This window comes from Balearica regulorum, chromosome 30 (assembly GCF_011004875.1).
Source record: "Balearica regulorum gibbericeps isolate bBalReg1 chromosome 30, bBalReg1.pri, whole genome shotgun sequence".
NCBI classification, from domain to species: domain Eukaryota; kingdom Metazoa; phylum Chordata; class Aves; order Gruiformes; family Gruidae; genus Balearica; species Balearica regulorum.
In genome coordinates this window covers 146269-164440 of record NC_046213.1, presented here as the reverse complement: position 1 = coordinate 164440, position 18172 = coordinate 146269, and the positions used below count along the sequence as shown (strand labels likewise).

The 18172-nt window shown below is 49.7% G+C and overlaps 1 protein-coding gene across 4 annotated transcripts; it reads right to left on the bottom strand.

The window, feature by feature from the left end:
* Positions 1–310: 310 nt before the first annotated feature.
* LPAR2 (lysophosphatidic acid receptor 2) lies at positions 311–9507 on the bottom strand. 4 transcript variants are annotated; one of them, XM_010305230.2, is made up of 3 exons: positions 9272–9507; positions 4629–5371; positions 311–841 (listed from the first exon to the last, which is right to left on the bottom strand). In XM_010305230.2, exons 2-3 carry the CDS (start codon positions 5359–5361, stop codon positions 540–542), a joined length of 1035 nt encoding a protein of 344 aa, XP_010303532.1. In that variant the 5' UTR covers positions 5362–5371; positions 9272–9507; the 3' UTR covers positions 311–539. The 4 variants fall into 4 exon arrangements, with proteins under 4 accessions (XP_010303532.1, XP_075594303.1, XP_075594302.1 ...); XM_075738188.1 differs by lacking the exon at positions 9272–9507 and adding an exon at positions 7326–7539; XM_075738187.1 differs by lacking the exon at positions 9272–9507 and adding an exon at positions 6566–6771.
* Between the last annotated feature and the right edge of the window lie 8665 nt (positions 9508–18172).

The window sequence follows — 18172 nt, the reverse complement described above, 5'->3', positions numbered from 1 at the left end:
ATCTGCTTCTCAGGAAGCAATTCAAACAGATTCCTCTCAGAAGAGGCCTTAAGAAGAACAGGATTTCTGAGGCGGGTGGAACACAACCCGACTAAGACTCTCTGGGGACACACTAAGCAGCTCCGTTTAGGAAGCAGCGCGTAAAGCTGAAGAGCCCTGGCTCTTTGGAGTACGCTACCACTGGAACGACTGTTTCTGAGGGCAGTAATACTGAAGTACCAAGAAAATACTTTGCTTGTTGGGAGATCACGCGAGATTCCTGTCACACACAACACGCTTCTAGATGCTGCTAAATTAGATCAACTTTGCATTAGAAATAGCAGTCTTTAATAAGAATACTACTCAAAGTATGTTTGTTCTAAATAACACACCATCCAGCAGTTCCTTAAAAGCATCTTGTCCTTTATCCATGACAAGTATTCAATAGAAATATTGATGCTTGAGCACATAAAAGAAGTCTCTGCTGCTTTAGAAGCAGGTCGCTCTTAGCCTCCGCTCTTTTTGCCGTTCAGCGCTGCGCTCGTCTGGCTGATCAAGAGCTAAATAGAGGAATCCACCGTAAAGTGCCCGTTCTGAGAAAGTGTTCTGCGGTCTGTGGTGTTTAACTTCACCACCGTGGGGGTGTATTTGGAATTCCTATAACAGACAAAGCAGAGGATCCTCCGGAAGGTGCTACGCATCTCGTTGTCCCTGTAAGAGTAGACAATAGCGTTTATCAACGAATTGATCTCTGCCAGCAAAAGGACGTATTTCTCCACCGCTAGAACATTGCAGCTCTTGCAGCCCAAGCCATCCAGGAGGAGCACGACTTGTCCCGGAGTCCAGCAGATGACAAAAGCACCTGGGGAGAGAAGAAACCCTGTTAGAAAAAAAAAAACCTGCAGGTGCCTGGCCCTGCCCTGTCACTCACCATAAAGATGCTCTATGGAGTCACCGGTGATTTATCTTGTTAAAAAAAAAATTAAATGGGAAAAAAAAAAAAAGAAACTGGTTTCACTCTATTTTTTGCTTTGGAGGAAGAGCAAGGATTCCACTAGCAAATACTAGAAGTGGAGGCAGTGACTTTCCCCCATCCCGTTCACTCCGAACACCACTTCCAAGTACTCTCACTTACCTCCCCTCGTCCCCTTCGCTGCATTTACAGAGTGAAGATAAAGCGCCCACATTTCCCTAATTTTATGGCTTGTTCCCCTTGTTGGGGGAAATATGGGCACGTAAATAGGAAGAGTCAGAGGGCTACATCTCGAATGAAATAATCTCCGCTGTCCACACAGTTTAGTTAACAGTATGAGTTTAGAAGTGGCACTTGGGGCAGCCCAACAGCGTCAGCTATGAGCTGAGCAGAAAATAGCCAAGCGATGGGCTGGCCAGCCTCCACCACTGATTCAGTTGGGCTGATACTGCGTTCACTCCACCACCTGCAAAGTTCTTTGGCAAAAGGATAATTGCTGTTTTGCATGACGGAGTGGGAGGCGCCCGCGGCTGCTCCCAAAACTCTTTTTACGGTCGGGATGTTAAGGCTGACGTAAACGGAGCACGCGCCCATCAGTGCTCCTGGAGGTCATGCATAAGGTTGTATCTTAAAGCACAGGAGCTGTGCCCTGCTGCGATTTCTGGGACAGGGCGGGAGAAGACAGACTTGCTGGGAACTTTGCAACTACACCCTTTACTGAAAAAACATTCGTTGGGAACAAACAGCAGCCAGAGGAGCTGCACCAAAAATGAGAGGCTGAATTTCGAGCTGTCATTGAGTCAAATGCTGCACTGGTGAAGAGTCAGAGGACACATGGGAGGGATCCCCTGGGTTTCTGGGAGTGTCCCCTGCTGATTTCAGGCCACGGCATCATGCAAATCTTTTTATTTAAGTGAATCATGCTCCCAGAAGGTCAGCACTGGAGCCACCACATCTGGGCCAGGCAGCTTTCCCTGCACTTGCAGACATGCCTTTGCCCCCTTTAAATTTAGCAAATATAAATGAGAGATTCCTGGCTGTCATGCAGAAGGTGCAATACTTCTATCTTGAGTGAGCCGGCAGGAAAGGGACCTCCTTGTTTAGGGATGGAACTTTTTTTAAGCCAGGTTTTCAGCAGCCACAAGGCAAGCCAGATTCTCTAGAGATTGGCTCCCAGCAGCACTAAGTAAAGCCCGAGGAATACTGAAGATGAGAGGCGGAAAAAGCAAAAAAAGAGGTACCTAGAGAGTTTTGGTCCTTTGCCTGCAAATCCAGATGATTTCCTTGCTCCTCCATGGAAGCTGAAGTGTTCAGAAAGAAGCCTGAACTCTCAATGATCTAAGACAGCACGGTCACTAACAACTCTGCCCTGGGGTTTGGTCTTCGTCGCGTCCTGTGTCACTCACTAGTCTGTGGGAAAACTTGCTAACTAGTTTCCAGATGAACCTTGGACTTACTAGTTTCCAGGTCAGCTCCTAGACCTGTTCTTAATGCCCAGGACCTGCAGGATTATCAACCACGGTTACCTCGCCATGAAGTGGCACACAGACATCTCCTACCGCACCCTCAACTGCCTCGCACGCTCACCAGCGACTACACCCTCTGATGCATAAGGCGCAAAGTATTCCTCTGTGCAGAGTCCAAGTTTGCAGAAGGCTGGGGAGCGAGGGTGGAGAAGGAATTACACCAGGGCTTTCACAAGGAGGAAAAAAAAACAAAAAACCCTCGGCAGCGTCGGCTTTCTGCACGCTGAATCTGAACAGAGAGGTATTTCCCCCCCGCCCCCGAGCTGAGCAACTCCCTCCTGTGCAAGGGACCTGTGCTGAACTGACTGCTGCTTCCCTCTGACACTGCCCTGCAGAGGAAGGGAAAATCTCTTGGGTTACAAGAGTCCCAAAGGTCTGATGAACTCCTGAGTCTCCCTCAGCTCTCCGCATTAGGTTCCTCCCTGCTCCGTCTGTCCTCAGACACCAGCCCCAACTCGCCGTGAAACCACAGCAGCTCTCCTGAGCCTCCTCCGACCCGAGGTTTTTCCTGGCTCAAGGCAGAAGACAAAGGCAGGCAGGCGGGCAGACGCCAAGAGGAACGGGATCTCCCAAAACAAGGCGATGAATTGCATTTTCCTTCTTGGCCAGCATCCCTGCCCCTCTTCCAGTTGGTATTTGTGAAGCCCCGTAAAATTAAGCGGTCCCGCTGACACCAGGGGGTGGTGACCCCTGATACTGTTCGGGAAGGAAGGGGGAACAAAACAACTTTTCTCTCCACCGCGGACTGTGCAAAATACATGAAGTAAATCATTCCTCGGCCCCGCTGACCCTCTGTGCTGCATCCGATCAGCTCCAAGGCAGCTACAAACTCCCAGCTGTACACAAGAGATGGAGAGATTGCGAGGCAGGGAGAAAGACATCACAGGAAAGGCAGGAACAGGCAGAAAACTCCAGTTTCGATGCTCACAAGTTACAACAGGACTCAGCAAGCCGGCGTGCCCCCGAGCAGGGACACGCCAAGCAGCCCGCAAGCCCCCCCACACTGCTCCCACTCCCCTGCCGAGCCCGGCTCTGCCAGCGGGAGTTTGCAAGGGAGTAGTCTTTGTTTGCAAGCTACGAGGTTTCCCTGACGGAGCAAATTCTGCGCTTATCAGGAAAGATTTGCAAGCAAGGGGCTGTGACCGTAAACCCAGAGTCGAGCTGGGCTGCGGAAGATCTGAGCACGCTGATTTATTTCACTTTAAAGAAGGGCTGTTAGACCATTAAAGCACGAGGCAAAAAAACCAGACTAAAGAAATCACGGAGCGATAGGCTGTTGAAAGCACAACGCGTGCACCAGCCTCCACTGTTAGATGCACAGCGCATACCCGACTAAAATTAAATATCGTGGAGAGGCAGAGCCTCAGCGCTAGCCACTTCCAGTTACTGATCTGCTTGTATTTGCATTAGGGGCTGCGGGCACAGACAGTCTGACAGGCAGTTAGCACTCTGCTGCAGATCCTGGGCTCACAGGGAGCAGCTCAAACCAAGAGTTGAGAGTTTCCAGGGACATATTTACCCAAGCAGATTGTGAGCAGCTCAGTACTGGGTCTCAAAAAAAAAAATCTGAACAGAGTTCAGCGCTTTGTTCCAGTAAACAGTAAGGAATTTGGATGCAACTCCCTCATTCTTTCTTCACCAGCTCACAACATCTGCCCCAAACGTCCCTCCATCCTTTCATAAAGGATGCACCAAGTGCAAATTCTCGATTAAGGCCTGATTATAGCTCCATGCTACTCCTCTCCAGAGGAAGCGTACCGGAGTGGAGCACATCAAAGAGCCTCCTCTTTGCCCAAAGCGCCTGCACTCAGAGCAGTCAGGTATTGCCAAGTGACATTAGTGACGGTGCCTCTTGTCCCTGCTAACCAGACGAGCAGCCACGCCGGGGGGGGGTGAGGGGAAGAAATTCAGGAACTTGCCCTCCCCTCTGTCTGCCAGGTCACTCCCACACAATTCCTGCAGTCTCAAAACCGTGGAGTTCCTCAGCACCCACACCAAACCATCACCCCAGCAGCTTCAGAGACCAGGGAAGCAGAACGTCGCTTCTCAATCCTCCCCGCTGTCCCACGCGCATTCCCCTCTCCGGCCCCGCACAACCCAGGACAGAGGATCAAAACATCGTTTAGACTGACCACAGCGAGCAGACTTACTTAGGATAATAGTGACCGTCTTGACAAGGCTGATCATGGTCTCCTTGTAGCGGGGGTGGAAGCTAGTGTGCTTGGACATCCGTGTCATCTTCCTTTTGACGTAGATGAAGATGTGCGTGTACACAACCACCATGATCAGGAATATGACCAGGTTGGAGATGGCCCAGAAGGTCAGGTAGCTCCTGCTGTAGAGCGGCGCCATGCTGGAACACTTCTCCAGGGCACAGAGGCAGTGCCAGCCGTAGGACGGGATGAGCCCCAGGAGCAGGGCCGTGACCCAAATACAGAAGATGAGGATCATCACGCGCTGGTTGGACATTTTGCTGTGTAACTGCATAGTGAACACAGTCTGGTGCCTTTCCACAGCGATCGCCAGCAGGTTCACCACAGAGGCCGTCAGGCTGGTGTCCAGCAAGCTCTGACGGATGAACCAGGTCTTCAAGGAGAGCTCTGCTGTCCTGGGTCCCGTGTGGAACATGAGAAACATATACGCGATGCCAGCAAAGAGGTCGGCAGCTGCCAAGTTCCCCAGCAGGTAGTAGATGGGGTAGTGGAAACGCCGGTTGATGATGATAGCGGTGATGACCAGCAGGTTGGTCAGGAGCACGATGACACTCACCGTCAGGCCCAGGGCAACCACCAGGACATCCTTCGTCCTCCAGTACGTGGTCAGCTCTTTGCGGCTGTTGTTGTAGAAGAACCCCACAGTCTCATTGTAAAAACAGTGCTTCATCGCTGCCGTCCTAAGGGGGACGAGAGTATCGTTAGCTTGTCACGTACACACACGCGTGCGCGCAACCATTACAAGTTGGGAAGATGCTGACCATTATGGTAATGCCTTTGACACAGACGGAGGCGGGAGGAGCTTGAAACACACAGAGACAACCACACGAGCAACAGGAAACCACTTCTGCACTCGAGACAGCTATGCATCTCGCAGGCCGAGTCCTCATCTGTCCTCAAAGCCTTATTGAGGATTCAGCAAAACCTCGAACATTCATGGGAGGAGATAAGGTTTGCCAGATCTGATAAGAGATTCTCCCTGTCCGGCCCACGCAGCTTCACGGGGATGACAGACAAAACTATTTTTGTTGTCCCAGATATCCTACTTCATAAACGTAAAAACAAACCAGCAGCAAAGAAGGTTTATCAGTCAATCACTAAGCAACACTCCAACGAAGACTATGAGCCTCTACAGCTGTTGCAGTCCCCAGGACTGCTGCTTCTGGTTCAGTAAACGCACCGATCTCATCTTTCCTGGGTAGTTTTATTGCTGAAGGGTTAACGTAACGCACGCCTGCTTCCGCGCGCTGCTCTACGCGCGGCGCTTGCCGATCCCTCCAAAACAGGTGAGCGCTTCCCAAACGTTGCCAAGAGGTAAAGAGCCCGCAGAGCTGGGCAGAAACAAACTCCTCAGCCCTGAAAAGTAAATAGTTGCAAGAAGTCTGGACATACAACCGTGGGGCTGGATCTCTGGAAGAGCTGGATCACTTCTAGATTACACAACAGCGCGAGGGTCAGCACCCAGAGCATCAACTTCCGAGCATCACCCCGAAAGTCACCTGCACAACGAGGGAAGCGATTCCCTTCCAGGTCTGGAACAAGGCTGCAATTCAAAATTCGTTGAGCTGAGTGGAAAAAACTTGACAGGAAAAGATGGTTAAGTCTCAAGAAGGATTTTTCACATTTCTTTGACACACTGGGCATTGCTGGGAGCAAGACTAGACAAGCCATAACGCTAAGTATTAGTTTTCAAAGCTCGTATACCACCAGTAATGTAACTACTTCCTGTCCTGTGGACAGCCAAACACGAAGCGTCAGATGTAAAGGGTGTTTTACCTCACAGAGTCCGAACTTAAACTTAATAATTGATCAGGTGTTAATTGTGTTACTTGTCCATAAAAAAAAAAGAGTGAAAACACGAAAAGATACAGCACCACGAGCAAACCCGAGGGATGAGAAGCAGCCCGATCATCACACCCCACAGCAGATGCTCAGCTTCCTTTCCTAACCAAGGGCTTGGAAATCTCCCGTCAGGGCTGGCTGCGGTCCCTGCTGGGACAGGCAAACCCAGTTTGGAACCTCCTTCCTTGCGGCACCGAGGTGCTAAAAAAAAATGACACGCTTTTTCCTTACCATGGTGTGTTCTGCACACCAAGTCACTGGTTCTCCCCGACCTCTCATGAGCTCAACCGTCATCCTCATTTGTAAAAAGCTTAACGCAGACAGCACAGCAAGAGGGCCACGCTCTTCAGGCCAGGAGAAAACCCAAAGTGCCTGACTCACGATTCACTTTAATCACCCCAAAACCCAAAACTCAGCTCAGGGGCCCTAATTAGTTGCACATTCCTCCACTCTCCAGGCAGAGTTTTCCGGGACGCTTGAGCAGGAGCTCTCAGCATGGAGGTGAGATGATTGCAGGCAGCCCAGCTTATTATCACCTGCACCGCACCCACCTCTGCCTGCACACACGCAGAGTTGTGCAAACAAGATAACCGAGCCGGGAAACCCTGTCGTACCTGCAGCTGAATGTTTGACCTCCGCTGCCTAATGGGCTCTGTATCAGCCCGCTTCAACATGTGGCCAGCTCTACTATGAGGCGAGAACGCTATTCACTTCAAAAGTCTGCTGATAAGGGAGATATTTTTACAAATATTGGTGGGGAAAGAAGGAAAAGGAGGTAGAGGAGGAATCAACCTGCCCCGGGGGATGGAGTCGTGGGCTAGTACTATAAAACAACAATCCCATCTTTCCTCTCGCCTCAGGTCACGGGATGTTTGCAGATGGTGCGAAGGCAGCGCAGGGGATGAAGGCACCCGAGCGGGTTCTGCAGAGATGCAGTGTGGCGGCTTGGCAGGTACCTGGGGAGCGCCTTGGCTTGAACAGCGAGAAGCGATGGACGCACGAGGAAGGGCAGCGATGGACGCACGAGGAAGGGCCTAGGAACAGGACGAACGCAACCGCTGTGAATCACAGGCAGGTAGATGACCGCCTTCGCAGGGCGTACCTGGGGAGGCACCAAATCCCAGGCTCGGCCATTCTTATGCAAAACAGTTTCCTCTAAACGTTTTTGAAAGCTTGAATCCCAAATCGAAACGGAAATGGCTGCTGAAGTTGGATAAATCCTTTCACCTTTTTAAGATGACACATGTGGATGCCCAGGGAAGAAAGGGAGGAGGGGAAGGCGAGAGACTGAAGTGGCATTGTGGTTCAGAACACCCCATATACTACTTATTCTCAGTAATTTTTGAGCTGACAAATTAAATCCAGATCAGACTAGCTTTAAAACTGCCACTAAATTAGAGACCAATCTTATTTTGACACAAATATTAAGGATTCTGCAGCTATGACAGGCCCCATAAACTTCCCCCGTCAGACTGCACGCTCACTGGCAAATGGTGAACTTTTTTTCAAAGCATTATACAAGTACCGGTTCAGTGGTATGTTTACTGGGGGAGGGGATGGGAGCTGCGTACACCCACAGAGGAGTTGTGTTCCGCACGCGTAATACCCAAATCTAGAGAAACAGCCCCTCGGCTTTCATCCTAATGACAGCATCCAAAATGCTTCTTTAGGCGAGACCCAGTTAGAGCACGGGGAGAAGTTTGCGTTTCGCAAATCCCTGGGAAACGCGCGTAGGTTACAACCTAAATCTGTGCCGCGCCGTGAGCTGGGTGGGGTCCAGGAGGGACCGACAGGTTAACGCTTGCGACCGGTCCCAGGAGCTGGTGTGCCACCTCGCTGCTACCCTGCAATTAGAAAACTGACCTTGGAGCTCGGCATCAAGGGCGGACAATGCCGCAAATCAAAATTGAACAGGCAGCGCCGGGGAAGGAGAAACACCCAGCCTGCAGCAGCAAGCAGAGAGAAAGTCAGGCTGGTGCCATGATGCACAAAGGAGCTGGATGAGTCTATTGTTCAGTGTCCGAGCAACCCCCTTCCATGGCCTTACACTCCTCAGCAGGATCTTACAAGATTTTTTTCCTTACCAGCGCTATTTACGCAGTAAAACAAGACTCTAGTTATGTGCAGCAACAATTGAGCAGCCCTTTTCCTTGAGCAATAGGCAAACACAGCCTCTGCCCTAATCACACCACCTCAAACTCTGCTCGAGTCTCTCCCCCTTAAAATCGAGTACAGCTTTTGCAGTTTGGCCGGAACCACCACACAAACCGAGCACAGAACGCATCTTTTCTCCGCGCCAGCATTATCTGTATGCGTATGCCAGTCTCCCTTCTTACTCGGTTAATTCCTGCCCCAGGTTTACGGTACTTTTACAGAGAAAGTAAAGGTGTAAGCGTCCTCCCTTCTCCATTTCCTCTTGCTTGCAAAAGTGGAAAATGCCAGTCAGCTCCTTGGGATCCGGGAAGACATTCAGTGCTTGCGAACAAACCGGCGGGCAGCGTAGTGTGGAAGCGAGCGGGGATGAGTGGCTGAATTTGTGCTCCCACCAAGAGCCACCCTCAGTTTTGATCAAGCCTGAACAATGGATCTATAAGTGCTCACGGGGACTCAACCCCCAACCTGTTTTACCCACGTCCACTGCACACGGATTTACACGGCCAAACATTCAAAGTACTGCTCTGGTTTTTTTAAGCCATAATCAGTACACAAAGTTTTACTCCAAAGAATCGCATTCTTACCTGAAAGCGCAACCCCCGCATCCAAACCTGGCATTTAGCACTGGTCTCCCCACCACAGCAAACCGGGGCAGCTATCCACCAAGGAGATCCCCATCTCCGGAGGGCAGAGGTGCTTTCCAAGCAAGAAAAAAAAAAACCCCAAACAAACCCCACAAAACCAAAGCAAGTGCCTTACAGGAAAGTTTCAGACAAGCATTTCAGCCCGAGTCCATCACGGACCGCTTGGAAACACTGGCTCCTGGGAGGCAACTTTGCAAGAGCTCGGATGCGCCCATCCCTCCTTGGGTCCTCCCCTAGGCGGGTCCTGCAGGAGCCCCAGGAGCTGCAACTCGAGTGTTCGCCGCCTTCACGGAGGCCAACGCCACTTTCCAGCCACTTTCCCAGCACCTCCGGTTCTGGCCGGAACGAGTTAGCGCTGATCCGTCGGCATCGCCGTCGTGGACCGTTCCCACCGGCAAAGCGTTGCTCCGTGGGAACCGGCACCCTCTGGTTCGCCCCGTGGCGAGGGCTCTGTCGCCCCAGAACCTTCGCCCCAGGAAGAGAGCAGATCTCCTGAACGCCCAGGGGTGATCCCGTGACGGAGGGGCCATCTCACCGAAGGCTCTTTTAGCCTACAACTCCAGCACCAGTATCTCCTGTCAGGTCAGGATCTGACCCCCCACATCCACCACAGCAGCCACGCCTGCCCCGTGCAACGCAAGAAACCTTGAAACGAGGAGGAAGCAGGGAAAAGGTGTCCGAGGCAGACGGGAAACTGAGGCGCAGACTGGAAAGGATTTCCTCGCTGTAACTCGGTAACAGTGTGTGTCGGTGCTAGCAGAGCAGCTCACGTTTCTGATATGCCAGTCTAGCTGGTCCTCCGTAGGTCCGAGACTATCTTACCTGCAAAGTACTGTGCAAACACCAGCAGCACACTTAGTGCTAACAAGCCGTAGCTGTGTAAGGGATGGAGGAAAAAAAACCCCACTGAGTTTGCAACATCCATTTTGATTTATGGCTGCTGCTCTTGCAAAGGCCCCAGCAATTTCCATGCGACTCCAATTTCCTATTCTCCCACCCTCCTCCTACCATCATCTGTTCCCCAAGGAACAATGTTATCACCAAGCACAACCTTAATCTGCTGCCAGTCAGATACACCAGAGCTTGGCAGAGCCAAGTAATGTTATGTAAAATAGGCAGGAGATTAACAAAAAGAGTCCAGCACAAAGGGGAAAGAGATAGGGCCAGAGATCCAAGGACACATTAACTCAGCCGGGCAGCCAATACATGGAAACAGAGCTGTAGGGACACCAGCAGGAAAAAAAAAAAAAAGAAAAAAAGAGACAGATGAGGAGGGCAGACTGAGATAGCAGAGGGGCAAGTAGTCCTGCAAAGACCGAAAATCACACTGAAATTCTACCCCTATGTCCTGCAGCCTCCCAAGGCCAAAATCATGCCAGAAAGCTCACGAGGGCTACGAAAACACTCAAAGAGTGAACCCATCGTTGCCACTGCTTATGAGTTCTGCACCTTCAGACCGGCGATGCCACCAGCAAGGCAGCACCAGGCACAGGGGCCTGTCACGAGACCGCCCAAGTATGTGATTTCAGAAGCAGCAAAAAGTTGCACTAACAGCTATCCCAGAATCCTTTCTTGGGGAGAAAAAAACCCAAAAATTAAGAAAATCTATGATTTAACAAGCTTGCTTTCTCACAGCAGAGAGCAACCAAGTTACCGAGAAGTCCGGTCCTAACACAGAGACCCAGAAGTTCTTAGTGGAACTGGACAGGTTTACAACAACTCTATAGTTACAAGAAGTCATTTCAGATTTGAAGCATCTTACTCAAGTGACACAGAGCAGATACTTCACCTTCCCGTTTATTATCTTTTCGGTTACATTATTAGTTAAAGACCAAAAGAGACCCAAATCAAAGCTGCAATAAAGCAGCCCCCCCCACACTTTTTTCCCCAGCCCACCCTTCGGGCTCCTCCAGCACTTGTGCTGCCAGCGAGAGGTTCCAGCCACCGATCCAACTCCCCGCGCCGGTGCGCAAGAAGCAGAACCCAGGTCAGAGCACCCGTTTGGCAGCAGCGCTGCCTTTTGCTGGGCTTCAGACAGTTCGGAAGCCACACGTGCTCCGCAGCTGCGCGGTTTGGGATGGCAGCGGTCTAAAAATACTTTTGATTTACTCGTTCCTTTAAGGTTTCAAACTGGCACTCAGCAAGTGCTTGAGAGGTGAGGTGTTTGGTTTTTTTTTCATAAAGAAACACCCAGAGCAATCAGGAAAACAGCCCAGCGTAACTGGTTTCAGCTGAAGTGTCAACAGACCCATCACAATAGCTCAGCAACGTCAGACAGACCCAGCGAGTTCGGAGCACCCCGGTGCTGACAAAGGGTCAGAAGCACTTTTGCAATTCGGTCCACACACCCCCCCCGGAGTTGGGACAAAAAGGGGGATACAAGAAATGCCAGACTGGATCAGGCCGGGGCTGCTTGCATAGAGAGGTGAGAGAATATTTCAGGTTTCAAGAGTCCTTAACAGCAGTTTTTCTAGTCCCTTTGCCTAGGAAAAAACCCCCAACCAAACAACAAACCCCACTAACTTTACTTCTCTGCAAAACAAAAGCTCGGGAGTCTGTTTATTTTCAGGTTTGGGGGATGTTTGAAGGAACCAAGACCCATTTCTAGCTATACAACACACGAGTTTGGGCCCTGCACAGCCTCACCTTTTCCGGGTGCTACCTGCAAAAACAAAAGTCACTGCTCCTGGAAACCTCACATCAGCTTTTACAGCCACGTAACGATTTCTTAAAGACTGCGCCCGGCTATTCAGCTAATCTCCCAACAACGACACTTCTGGGAGCGAGCACCGGATGCTGAACGCAGGCAAGACCAAGGAGACCAGACACCCACCGTGTCCAGCCCCTCCGTCTCCAGTCACCCCACGAGTTTCCCCGTTTCCAGCGGCCGGGAAGGGGCTCGTAGGGTGCTGTGCAGCGTTGTCCCCCCCCAAGCAGAGAGGCTGCTCGGGCAGAGTCACCGAGGAACCTGATCTTGACGCAGCCGGCAGATCTGATCGCGTTGTGGTGCCCAGCAGAGAACTGGAAGAGAAATGTTTCCAAAGACAACAGATGCTTGCCTCCCCTTTATTACACTTCTATTTTTCAAAGTGAAGTTAATTGTTTTAGTAGATTTTGCATTTTCAAACAAACCTAAAGCCAAGATTTTTTTCTTTAAGCCCCACAGCCATGACTATTCCCATGAACAACAATCTAAAGGGGTTTTGGTTTGGGTTTTTTTGTGTTTTTTTTTTTTTTCCCTGAGACCCCTCTCCTGGAATCCCAGGAATGTTAAAAACCTTCTGGAAGGAGTCACATCATCATCTCCCCCCCCGCAGCAGGTCTCTGCAGAGAACCAGTGACTCAAATTAATACTTCCCAAGTCCCAACTGGCCCAGAGATTCCCAAACCCTCAATGAGGGGCACTCCCTCGAGTACGCCACCACGGGTCTTAACAATTTCAGCTAACAGCCAGATCTTTCGATGGAAAGCAGCATATACATCGGCGTTAAAAATGCAGGAATTTCATAACACCCACTGCTGCTGAAACGCAGCCAACTCCGAGGTGGAGCAGAGCTGTTGTTTGCAAGCCTACAGCATCAAAGAATACTTTTCAACAAAGAGGTAGGGAAGAAATCCGTGCCCACTGCAGCCTTGCCTACAACAGGAATTTTCTTTCCCTCCAGCAAGTTGGCAACCATTTACCATCAATTGCTTCAGAAGGAATCACAAAGAACCTGGAAAATTCCTCTCCCCCTTTCACCTTCCCCAGGTTGGACACTTCCAATCGAGGCATTTCCATAGGCAACACCTTGAATCGAAGCGGGGAGACCGCTGAAGCAAAACATAGCGTTGGATCTGGGCAATGTCAAGACAAGATGGAAAACCAGCTGAGAAGGAATGGCCGGGATGTTCTCTCAAACGCATCCGGGTCCTGGCAAAACGACGCTCTTACCTTCCCCAGGTAATTATCCTGGAAATGGATTTTGGTGGGCCAACTTCCTTCCGCACAGTTACTGGCTATTCCAGCACTCTCCGAGATAAAAACATTTGTCCCGCAGCGGCGAAGAGAAAACAGGGGAGGGGAGGGAAGAGAGGGTTATTTGCAGTGGTGTTTTGTTTGGAGTCGGGATGGTCTAGGGGCCCCTCTGCTGCTGCTCCTCCTAATTCACACAGGAAGAAGGAGATTATCCTACACAGGAACGAGCGACGCTGAAGGCAGAAGCAGCAGTTCAGAGAAAGAATAGCTTGGCCCCTGGATGATGTCACATTAATAGAAGCCACGGCGAGGTTAAAATCAAGTCGGGATGCTGTGTTTATGAAGCAGGACTCAGCCTCATCTTCACCCAAAGATAATTTCATCTGGCACTTCGCACTATTGTCAGTAAAAACAAAACTGAGTGGAAATTCCCTTCCTGCGAACCGCACGCAGGCAGCGCTCAGCTCCGTCTCCCTTTGCGAGGGGGCTGCGCGCTGCCTTGCTCTGAACTCCTCCGATCTTGGCCGGCGTGATGAAGTCTCCCCCGTTCAGTTGGCACTGGCTGGAAAGTCGAGTTACAGGCACTCAAGCTCCGTGCGCCTCAGCCTTTGCTTTTACAGGGATTATTTCTGAAAACCCACTTCCCCCCGTGTCTCCATTTGGTTTAATATCAGATGCCTGCAGCTTATGGCTGCAGAGTCATAAAAAAGCATTTAACATGCCTTTCTGCTTAAGTCTAGAAAGGAAAAACAAAACCCATTCAGAAAAGCCTCCAGCTACAGAATAAGCCGATGCAGCACAACTACAGCTTTATCTTGAACAAGAGCATCAGGGACTCAGGGCTACTCCCCTGAGCAAAAAGGGAGGGGAAAAAAGCAACCTCCTCCCAAGAATTAACCTTTGGGGCAGCCTTGGTCAAGCAAAATTCTCAGCGACGTGGCTTTTTCCCCCCCTTAGCAGAAGATTCCAGCTCACTCCGCGGATGTTTTGTTATACCCACAACTGCTCCATCAATGGGGACTGAACCACGTTAGCAAGTCTGGTGGGTTTTCCTCAACCATCACCTCCCACAAGAGTGAGCTCACAGGGGGAAAAAAAAATTAAATTACAGCCCCTCGCTTTAAACAAGCGAAAGGTGTGTTCAGCACAACCCTTCCTTTCCAGAGCTCTCCCCCACCGAGCCCCTATTTGCTATCGAGCGATAGCAAACCTCGCCGTGGTCCTGTAGTCCTGCTCTAAGCGCAAAGTCTTTCCTAGGCAAACCAAGCCCAAACCATCTGGGTTTTGCGTTACCTTCACCCCCAGCGCCTGGATTCTCTTTGCCCTTTGCAGATCGGTAAGCACAAGGTAACTGAAATGATTTTGATAGATTCAGGCCACAGTCTGGCCCGTGACGTTACAAATGAAACGGTCTTTTCCGCTTTTGCTTATTTCCTGATCTTCTGATCATTTTTGGTGAGATTTTACTAACTTCCTAAAGCCTTGAGCTTTCAGGCACGTTTCTAGCAGAAAAATACTTCGGATGCTTGTTTCCATGCCTCCTCCTGTTACAGGGGTATTAAAAGCAACAAGAAAGTTCTTCCTCCTCCTAAGAAAAACTGTCCATTAACTAAGGCCATAGGAAGGCTACAAGTTCCATTTATTAAACAGATTTATACCGAAAAATACAACTCCCTTGAAACCAGTTTATAAGATACCTACAGAACTGACCGTCTCCGATGCCAAGTATCCGAAACTCGCTGTCTAAGCAAAGCTTAAATTACAGCTCTACACATCTTTATTTTATTTTTTTTTTTTTTTAAATAAATGACAGGGGAGAGCAGCCAGTGCCCTGAAAGGATTCCAGCCGCAAGCTGTGGGCCTGGATGGATAGACATGCGTATTTGATTTAGCTCGCTCCAGACTTCCCTTCGCACATGCTTTCCTTGAATGCCCCGAGGTGTCCGACACCTACGGGCATGCCTGCGCTGCGACACAAATGAAAGGACGGGAGCACGTCGTAACTCAGCATCTGTAGCAAAAACTCCCCAAGAAAAGGATTTGCTGAATTTCAGCTGCAGGAGTTTGGGCTGATCAGAAATTTGTGCGCCTGGTTTACTCGCTCTCTTGTCTTCCGTACGGTTATGGGTACCATTGCTCTGTACATTCACAAAGCCAAGAATATTACAAAACGTACTAGGGCATGGGGAGAGAGAAGAAAACAAAAGCTGTTTGTCTGCAGCAGCATGAACTCCCAGCAAGACGTGCTGAGGAGCTCGCTTTTCACTACCTCATCTGCTAATTGACTGTTGGAAGACAGCTTTCAAAGTAAAATAAGACAAGAATGCAATAATACTCACTTATTTTATACGCCGCAGCATCCCAGAGGCATTCATGGCCAAGGTATAGATAGGAATCTTTTCATTTGCCGCTAAACCACGACATATGCAGCCACTTCTGCTGCTAAACCATCTGCTATAGCACGGGACAACAAAACGGCTCAGGAAAAGGAATAAAAGTAAATTCAGTACCCGGTGGTAACTGCCAGAAGGCAGAACACAGCAGCCTAGGCTGGTCTCTAGCAAAACCCGAGCAAGGAAGCACCCTGCACGAGGGTAACGTTAAAGAAACGAACCCCCCACCCAAATACAAGCCCGAGTTGCGCCCATGCTAGCCACGGGAAGAGAACGGTTGCTGTTTTATTAGTAGCTTCTTGTGCTGGCCCCTTCTTGACTCGGGAAAAGGCCTTTCCTACCCGCTCACACGAACATTCAGCAGCAGCTTGTCTCCCTGCGAGCGTTCACTCAGCAAACTCTGAGGACGTACGTGCACACTACACAGAGCGCTCCGCGATCCGGCTTGCTGCGAGCACGTACATCCCGGTGAGTCCTCCCGAAGCGGGCAGCAGGTGACCTACCGTACAGCTTGGGATCCCAACCTACACACCAGCTTCTCAGGACACCACCTACCATTCAGACCGGCTTCAAGAAACAACAAAGACTCCATCGCATTTCCCATTTTGCCACACACAGCCTGATAACCAAGTGCTTCTTACCCTCAGAGGATGGATTTTGCAAAGCAGAAAAGCTCCTAGAAAAAGCCTGCTCCAGGAAAAGCGTTAATAAATCCCACCAAACTCCCATGTTCTTCCATCAAAGCCTCAGGCTCTAAGCCATCCATCCTTGTCTGGGTATTCCAGGGATGCTGGTTCAAAGGCAAATGATGAAGTACTAACAGCTCAAAAGGAAGTACCTGGAGATGAAGCCTGTTTCCAGCTAATAAATGGCCTGAACTGTCTTTTTTTTTTTTTTTCCCCCCCTGCAAAGACAAAATTACCTTCAGGGGTAATTTTAAGAAATATCTGACAGCTGTGCCTTAATCTCCATTTAGCTGCTCCAATTAGATAATAACAACAGCCTGGGACAAAAGTTAAAGTGGGAAGGAAATAAAAAAAAAAAAAAAAAAAAGGAAAAAGAGAAGGATGGGATCAAGAGTTGGATGAAAGCCTTGGGCTCCTTAAAAAAACACAAAGCCTTTTGCCTTGCTTGGTTAGAACGCCGTAAAGGTAATCCCTCAGCAGTCTCCGCTGGAAAAACCTGCAGAGTTTTTTCCTCCTGATACCTGCAGGTCTATTTGCTTTGATTTATTTAAAAGGATAAAGGTAAACTAAAGAGCTCCTTTTTTGGAGGGCAGGAAGTTTGGGGCAGAATTTGTCACTAACCTGGTCGCAATGAAACACAGTGTACAAACTCTGGCTTTTCCAAGAAAAAGGAATGTCTTGATCCCTGCCTAAAATTATCAGGTGCTTGAATTTCCCTAATTCAGAGTCCAGCGTATGCAGCCCAGCTGAGATCCTCATCTGTGAAGACCCAGGGCTTTAATTCACGTAATGACACGAGGAGGGACTGAAGCTCAGAAACGCATTGACTGCCCAGGTGAGCTGGTCGCTTTGTGCTCTGAATTCACATTGGCCGATTTAAAAAAAAAAATAAAATAAAAAAAGTAGTAAGAACTTGGTTTTTTGGGTGTTTGGCTGAGGAAAGGTCTCTTGAGAGGGTTGCTATGGCTTTATATATATCAGTTGTGTGGATGCTGCTGCTGTCCTCTGTGGTGTAGCTCTGAGGACAGCCGCCTACATAAGGTGCTGCTGTGCAAGTAAAGTAGTTGTAAGGTCCTCTCTGCCCCTGCTTTGAGTTGGGAAACGGGGATGTTCCTTGTTAGTGCCGCCCAGGAGCGTTGCCTGTCCCTTGCTGGGCATAAATACAGCTGAGCTTGCTCTTTTGGAGTGGAGGTGGGAGAAATTGAGGAAATGATGCTTCCCTCTCTGCCAGCTTTCTTCTGAAATTCAGTGTCCCAGTTTCCAAGCCAACCCTGTTAGCTGTGGCTGCTGACATAAAATCCCTGTCCGGAGGAGGGAGAGGAGAGATGTTTTGGACCCTGCACCTGAGCAATCCCCACGCCAGCAGCTCCGGCTGGAAGTGTTGCTTTGGCAGCTCCTGCCCTCAACAAACTACCGGCTCTGCGGAAAGCAGCGAGGAATGAGGAGATATGAGGTAAGAGCCAGTGTGTCTTCTCTAACAGCTCTTTTTTTTATGTGTTGGACAGCTAGAAGGAGAAGTGGAGGGCAGGAGTTGTACTGTATGAGCCCCTAACGCTTCTCCTGCGTAGAAGGAATCTCCTGTTTAATTTTTTAAGTGTGCAGCAGGAAAAGGAAACTCAATTTTTTACCAGAGATCTTATTCTAGCTCTGCTGGTTCCTCCACTGATAAATTCCTGTGGGCAAGCGTTACCTTTGTTTTATAGAGACCTCAGAGCACTTGGCCCTTCAATAATGGTCCAGTAAAATGTTTACTTAAGGCTTCCCTATTCACATTTAACAAATACAGGATAAGTTTATAATCAAA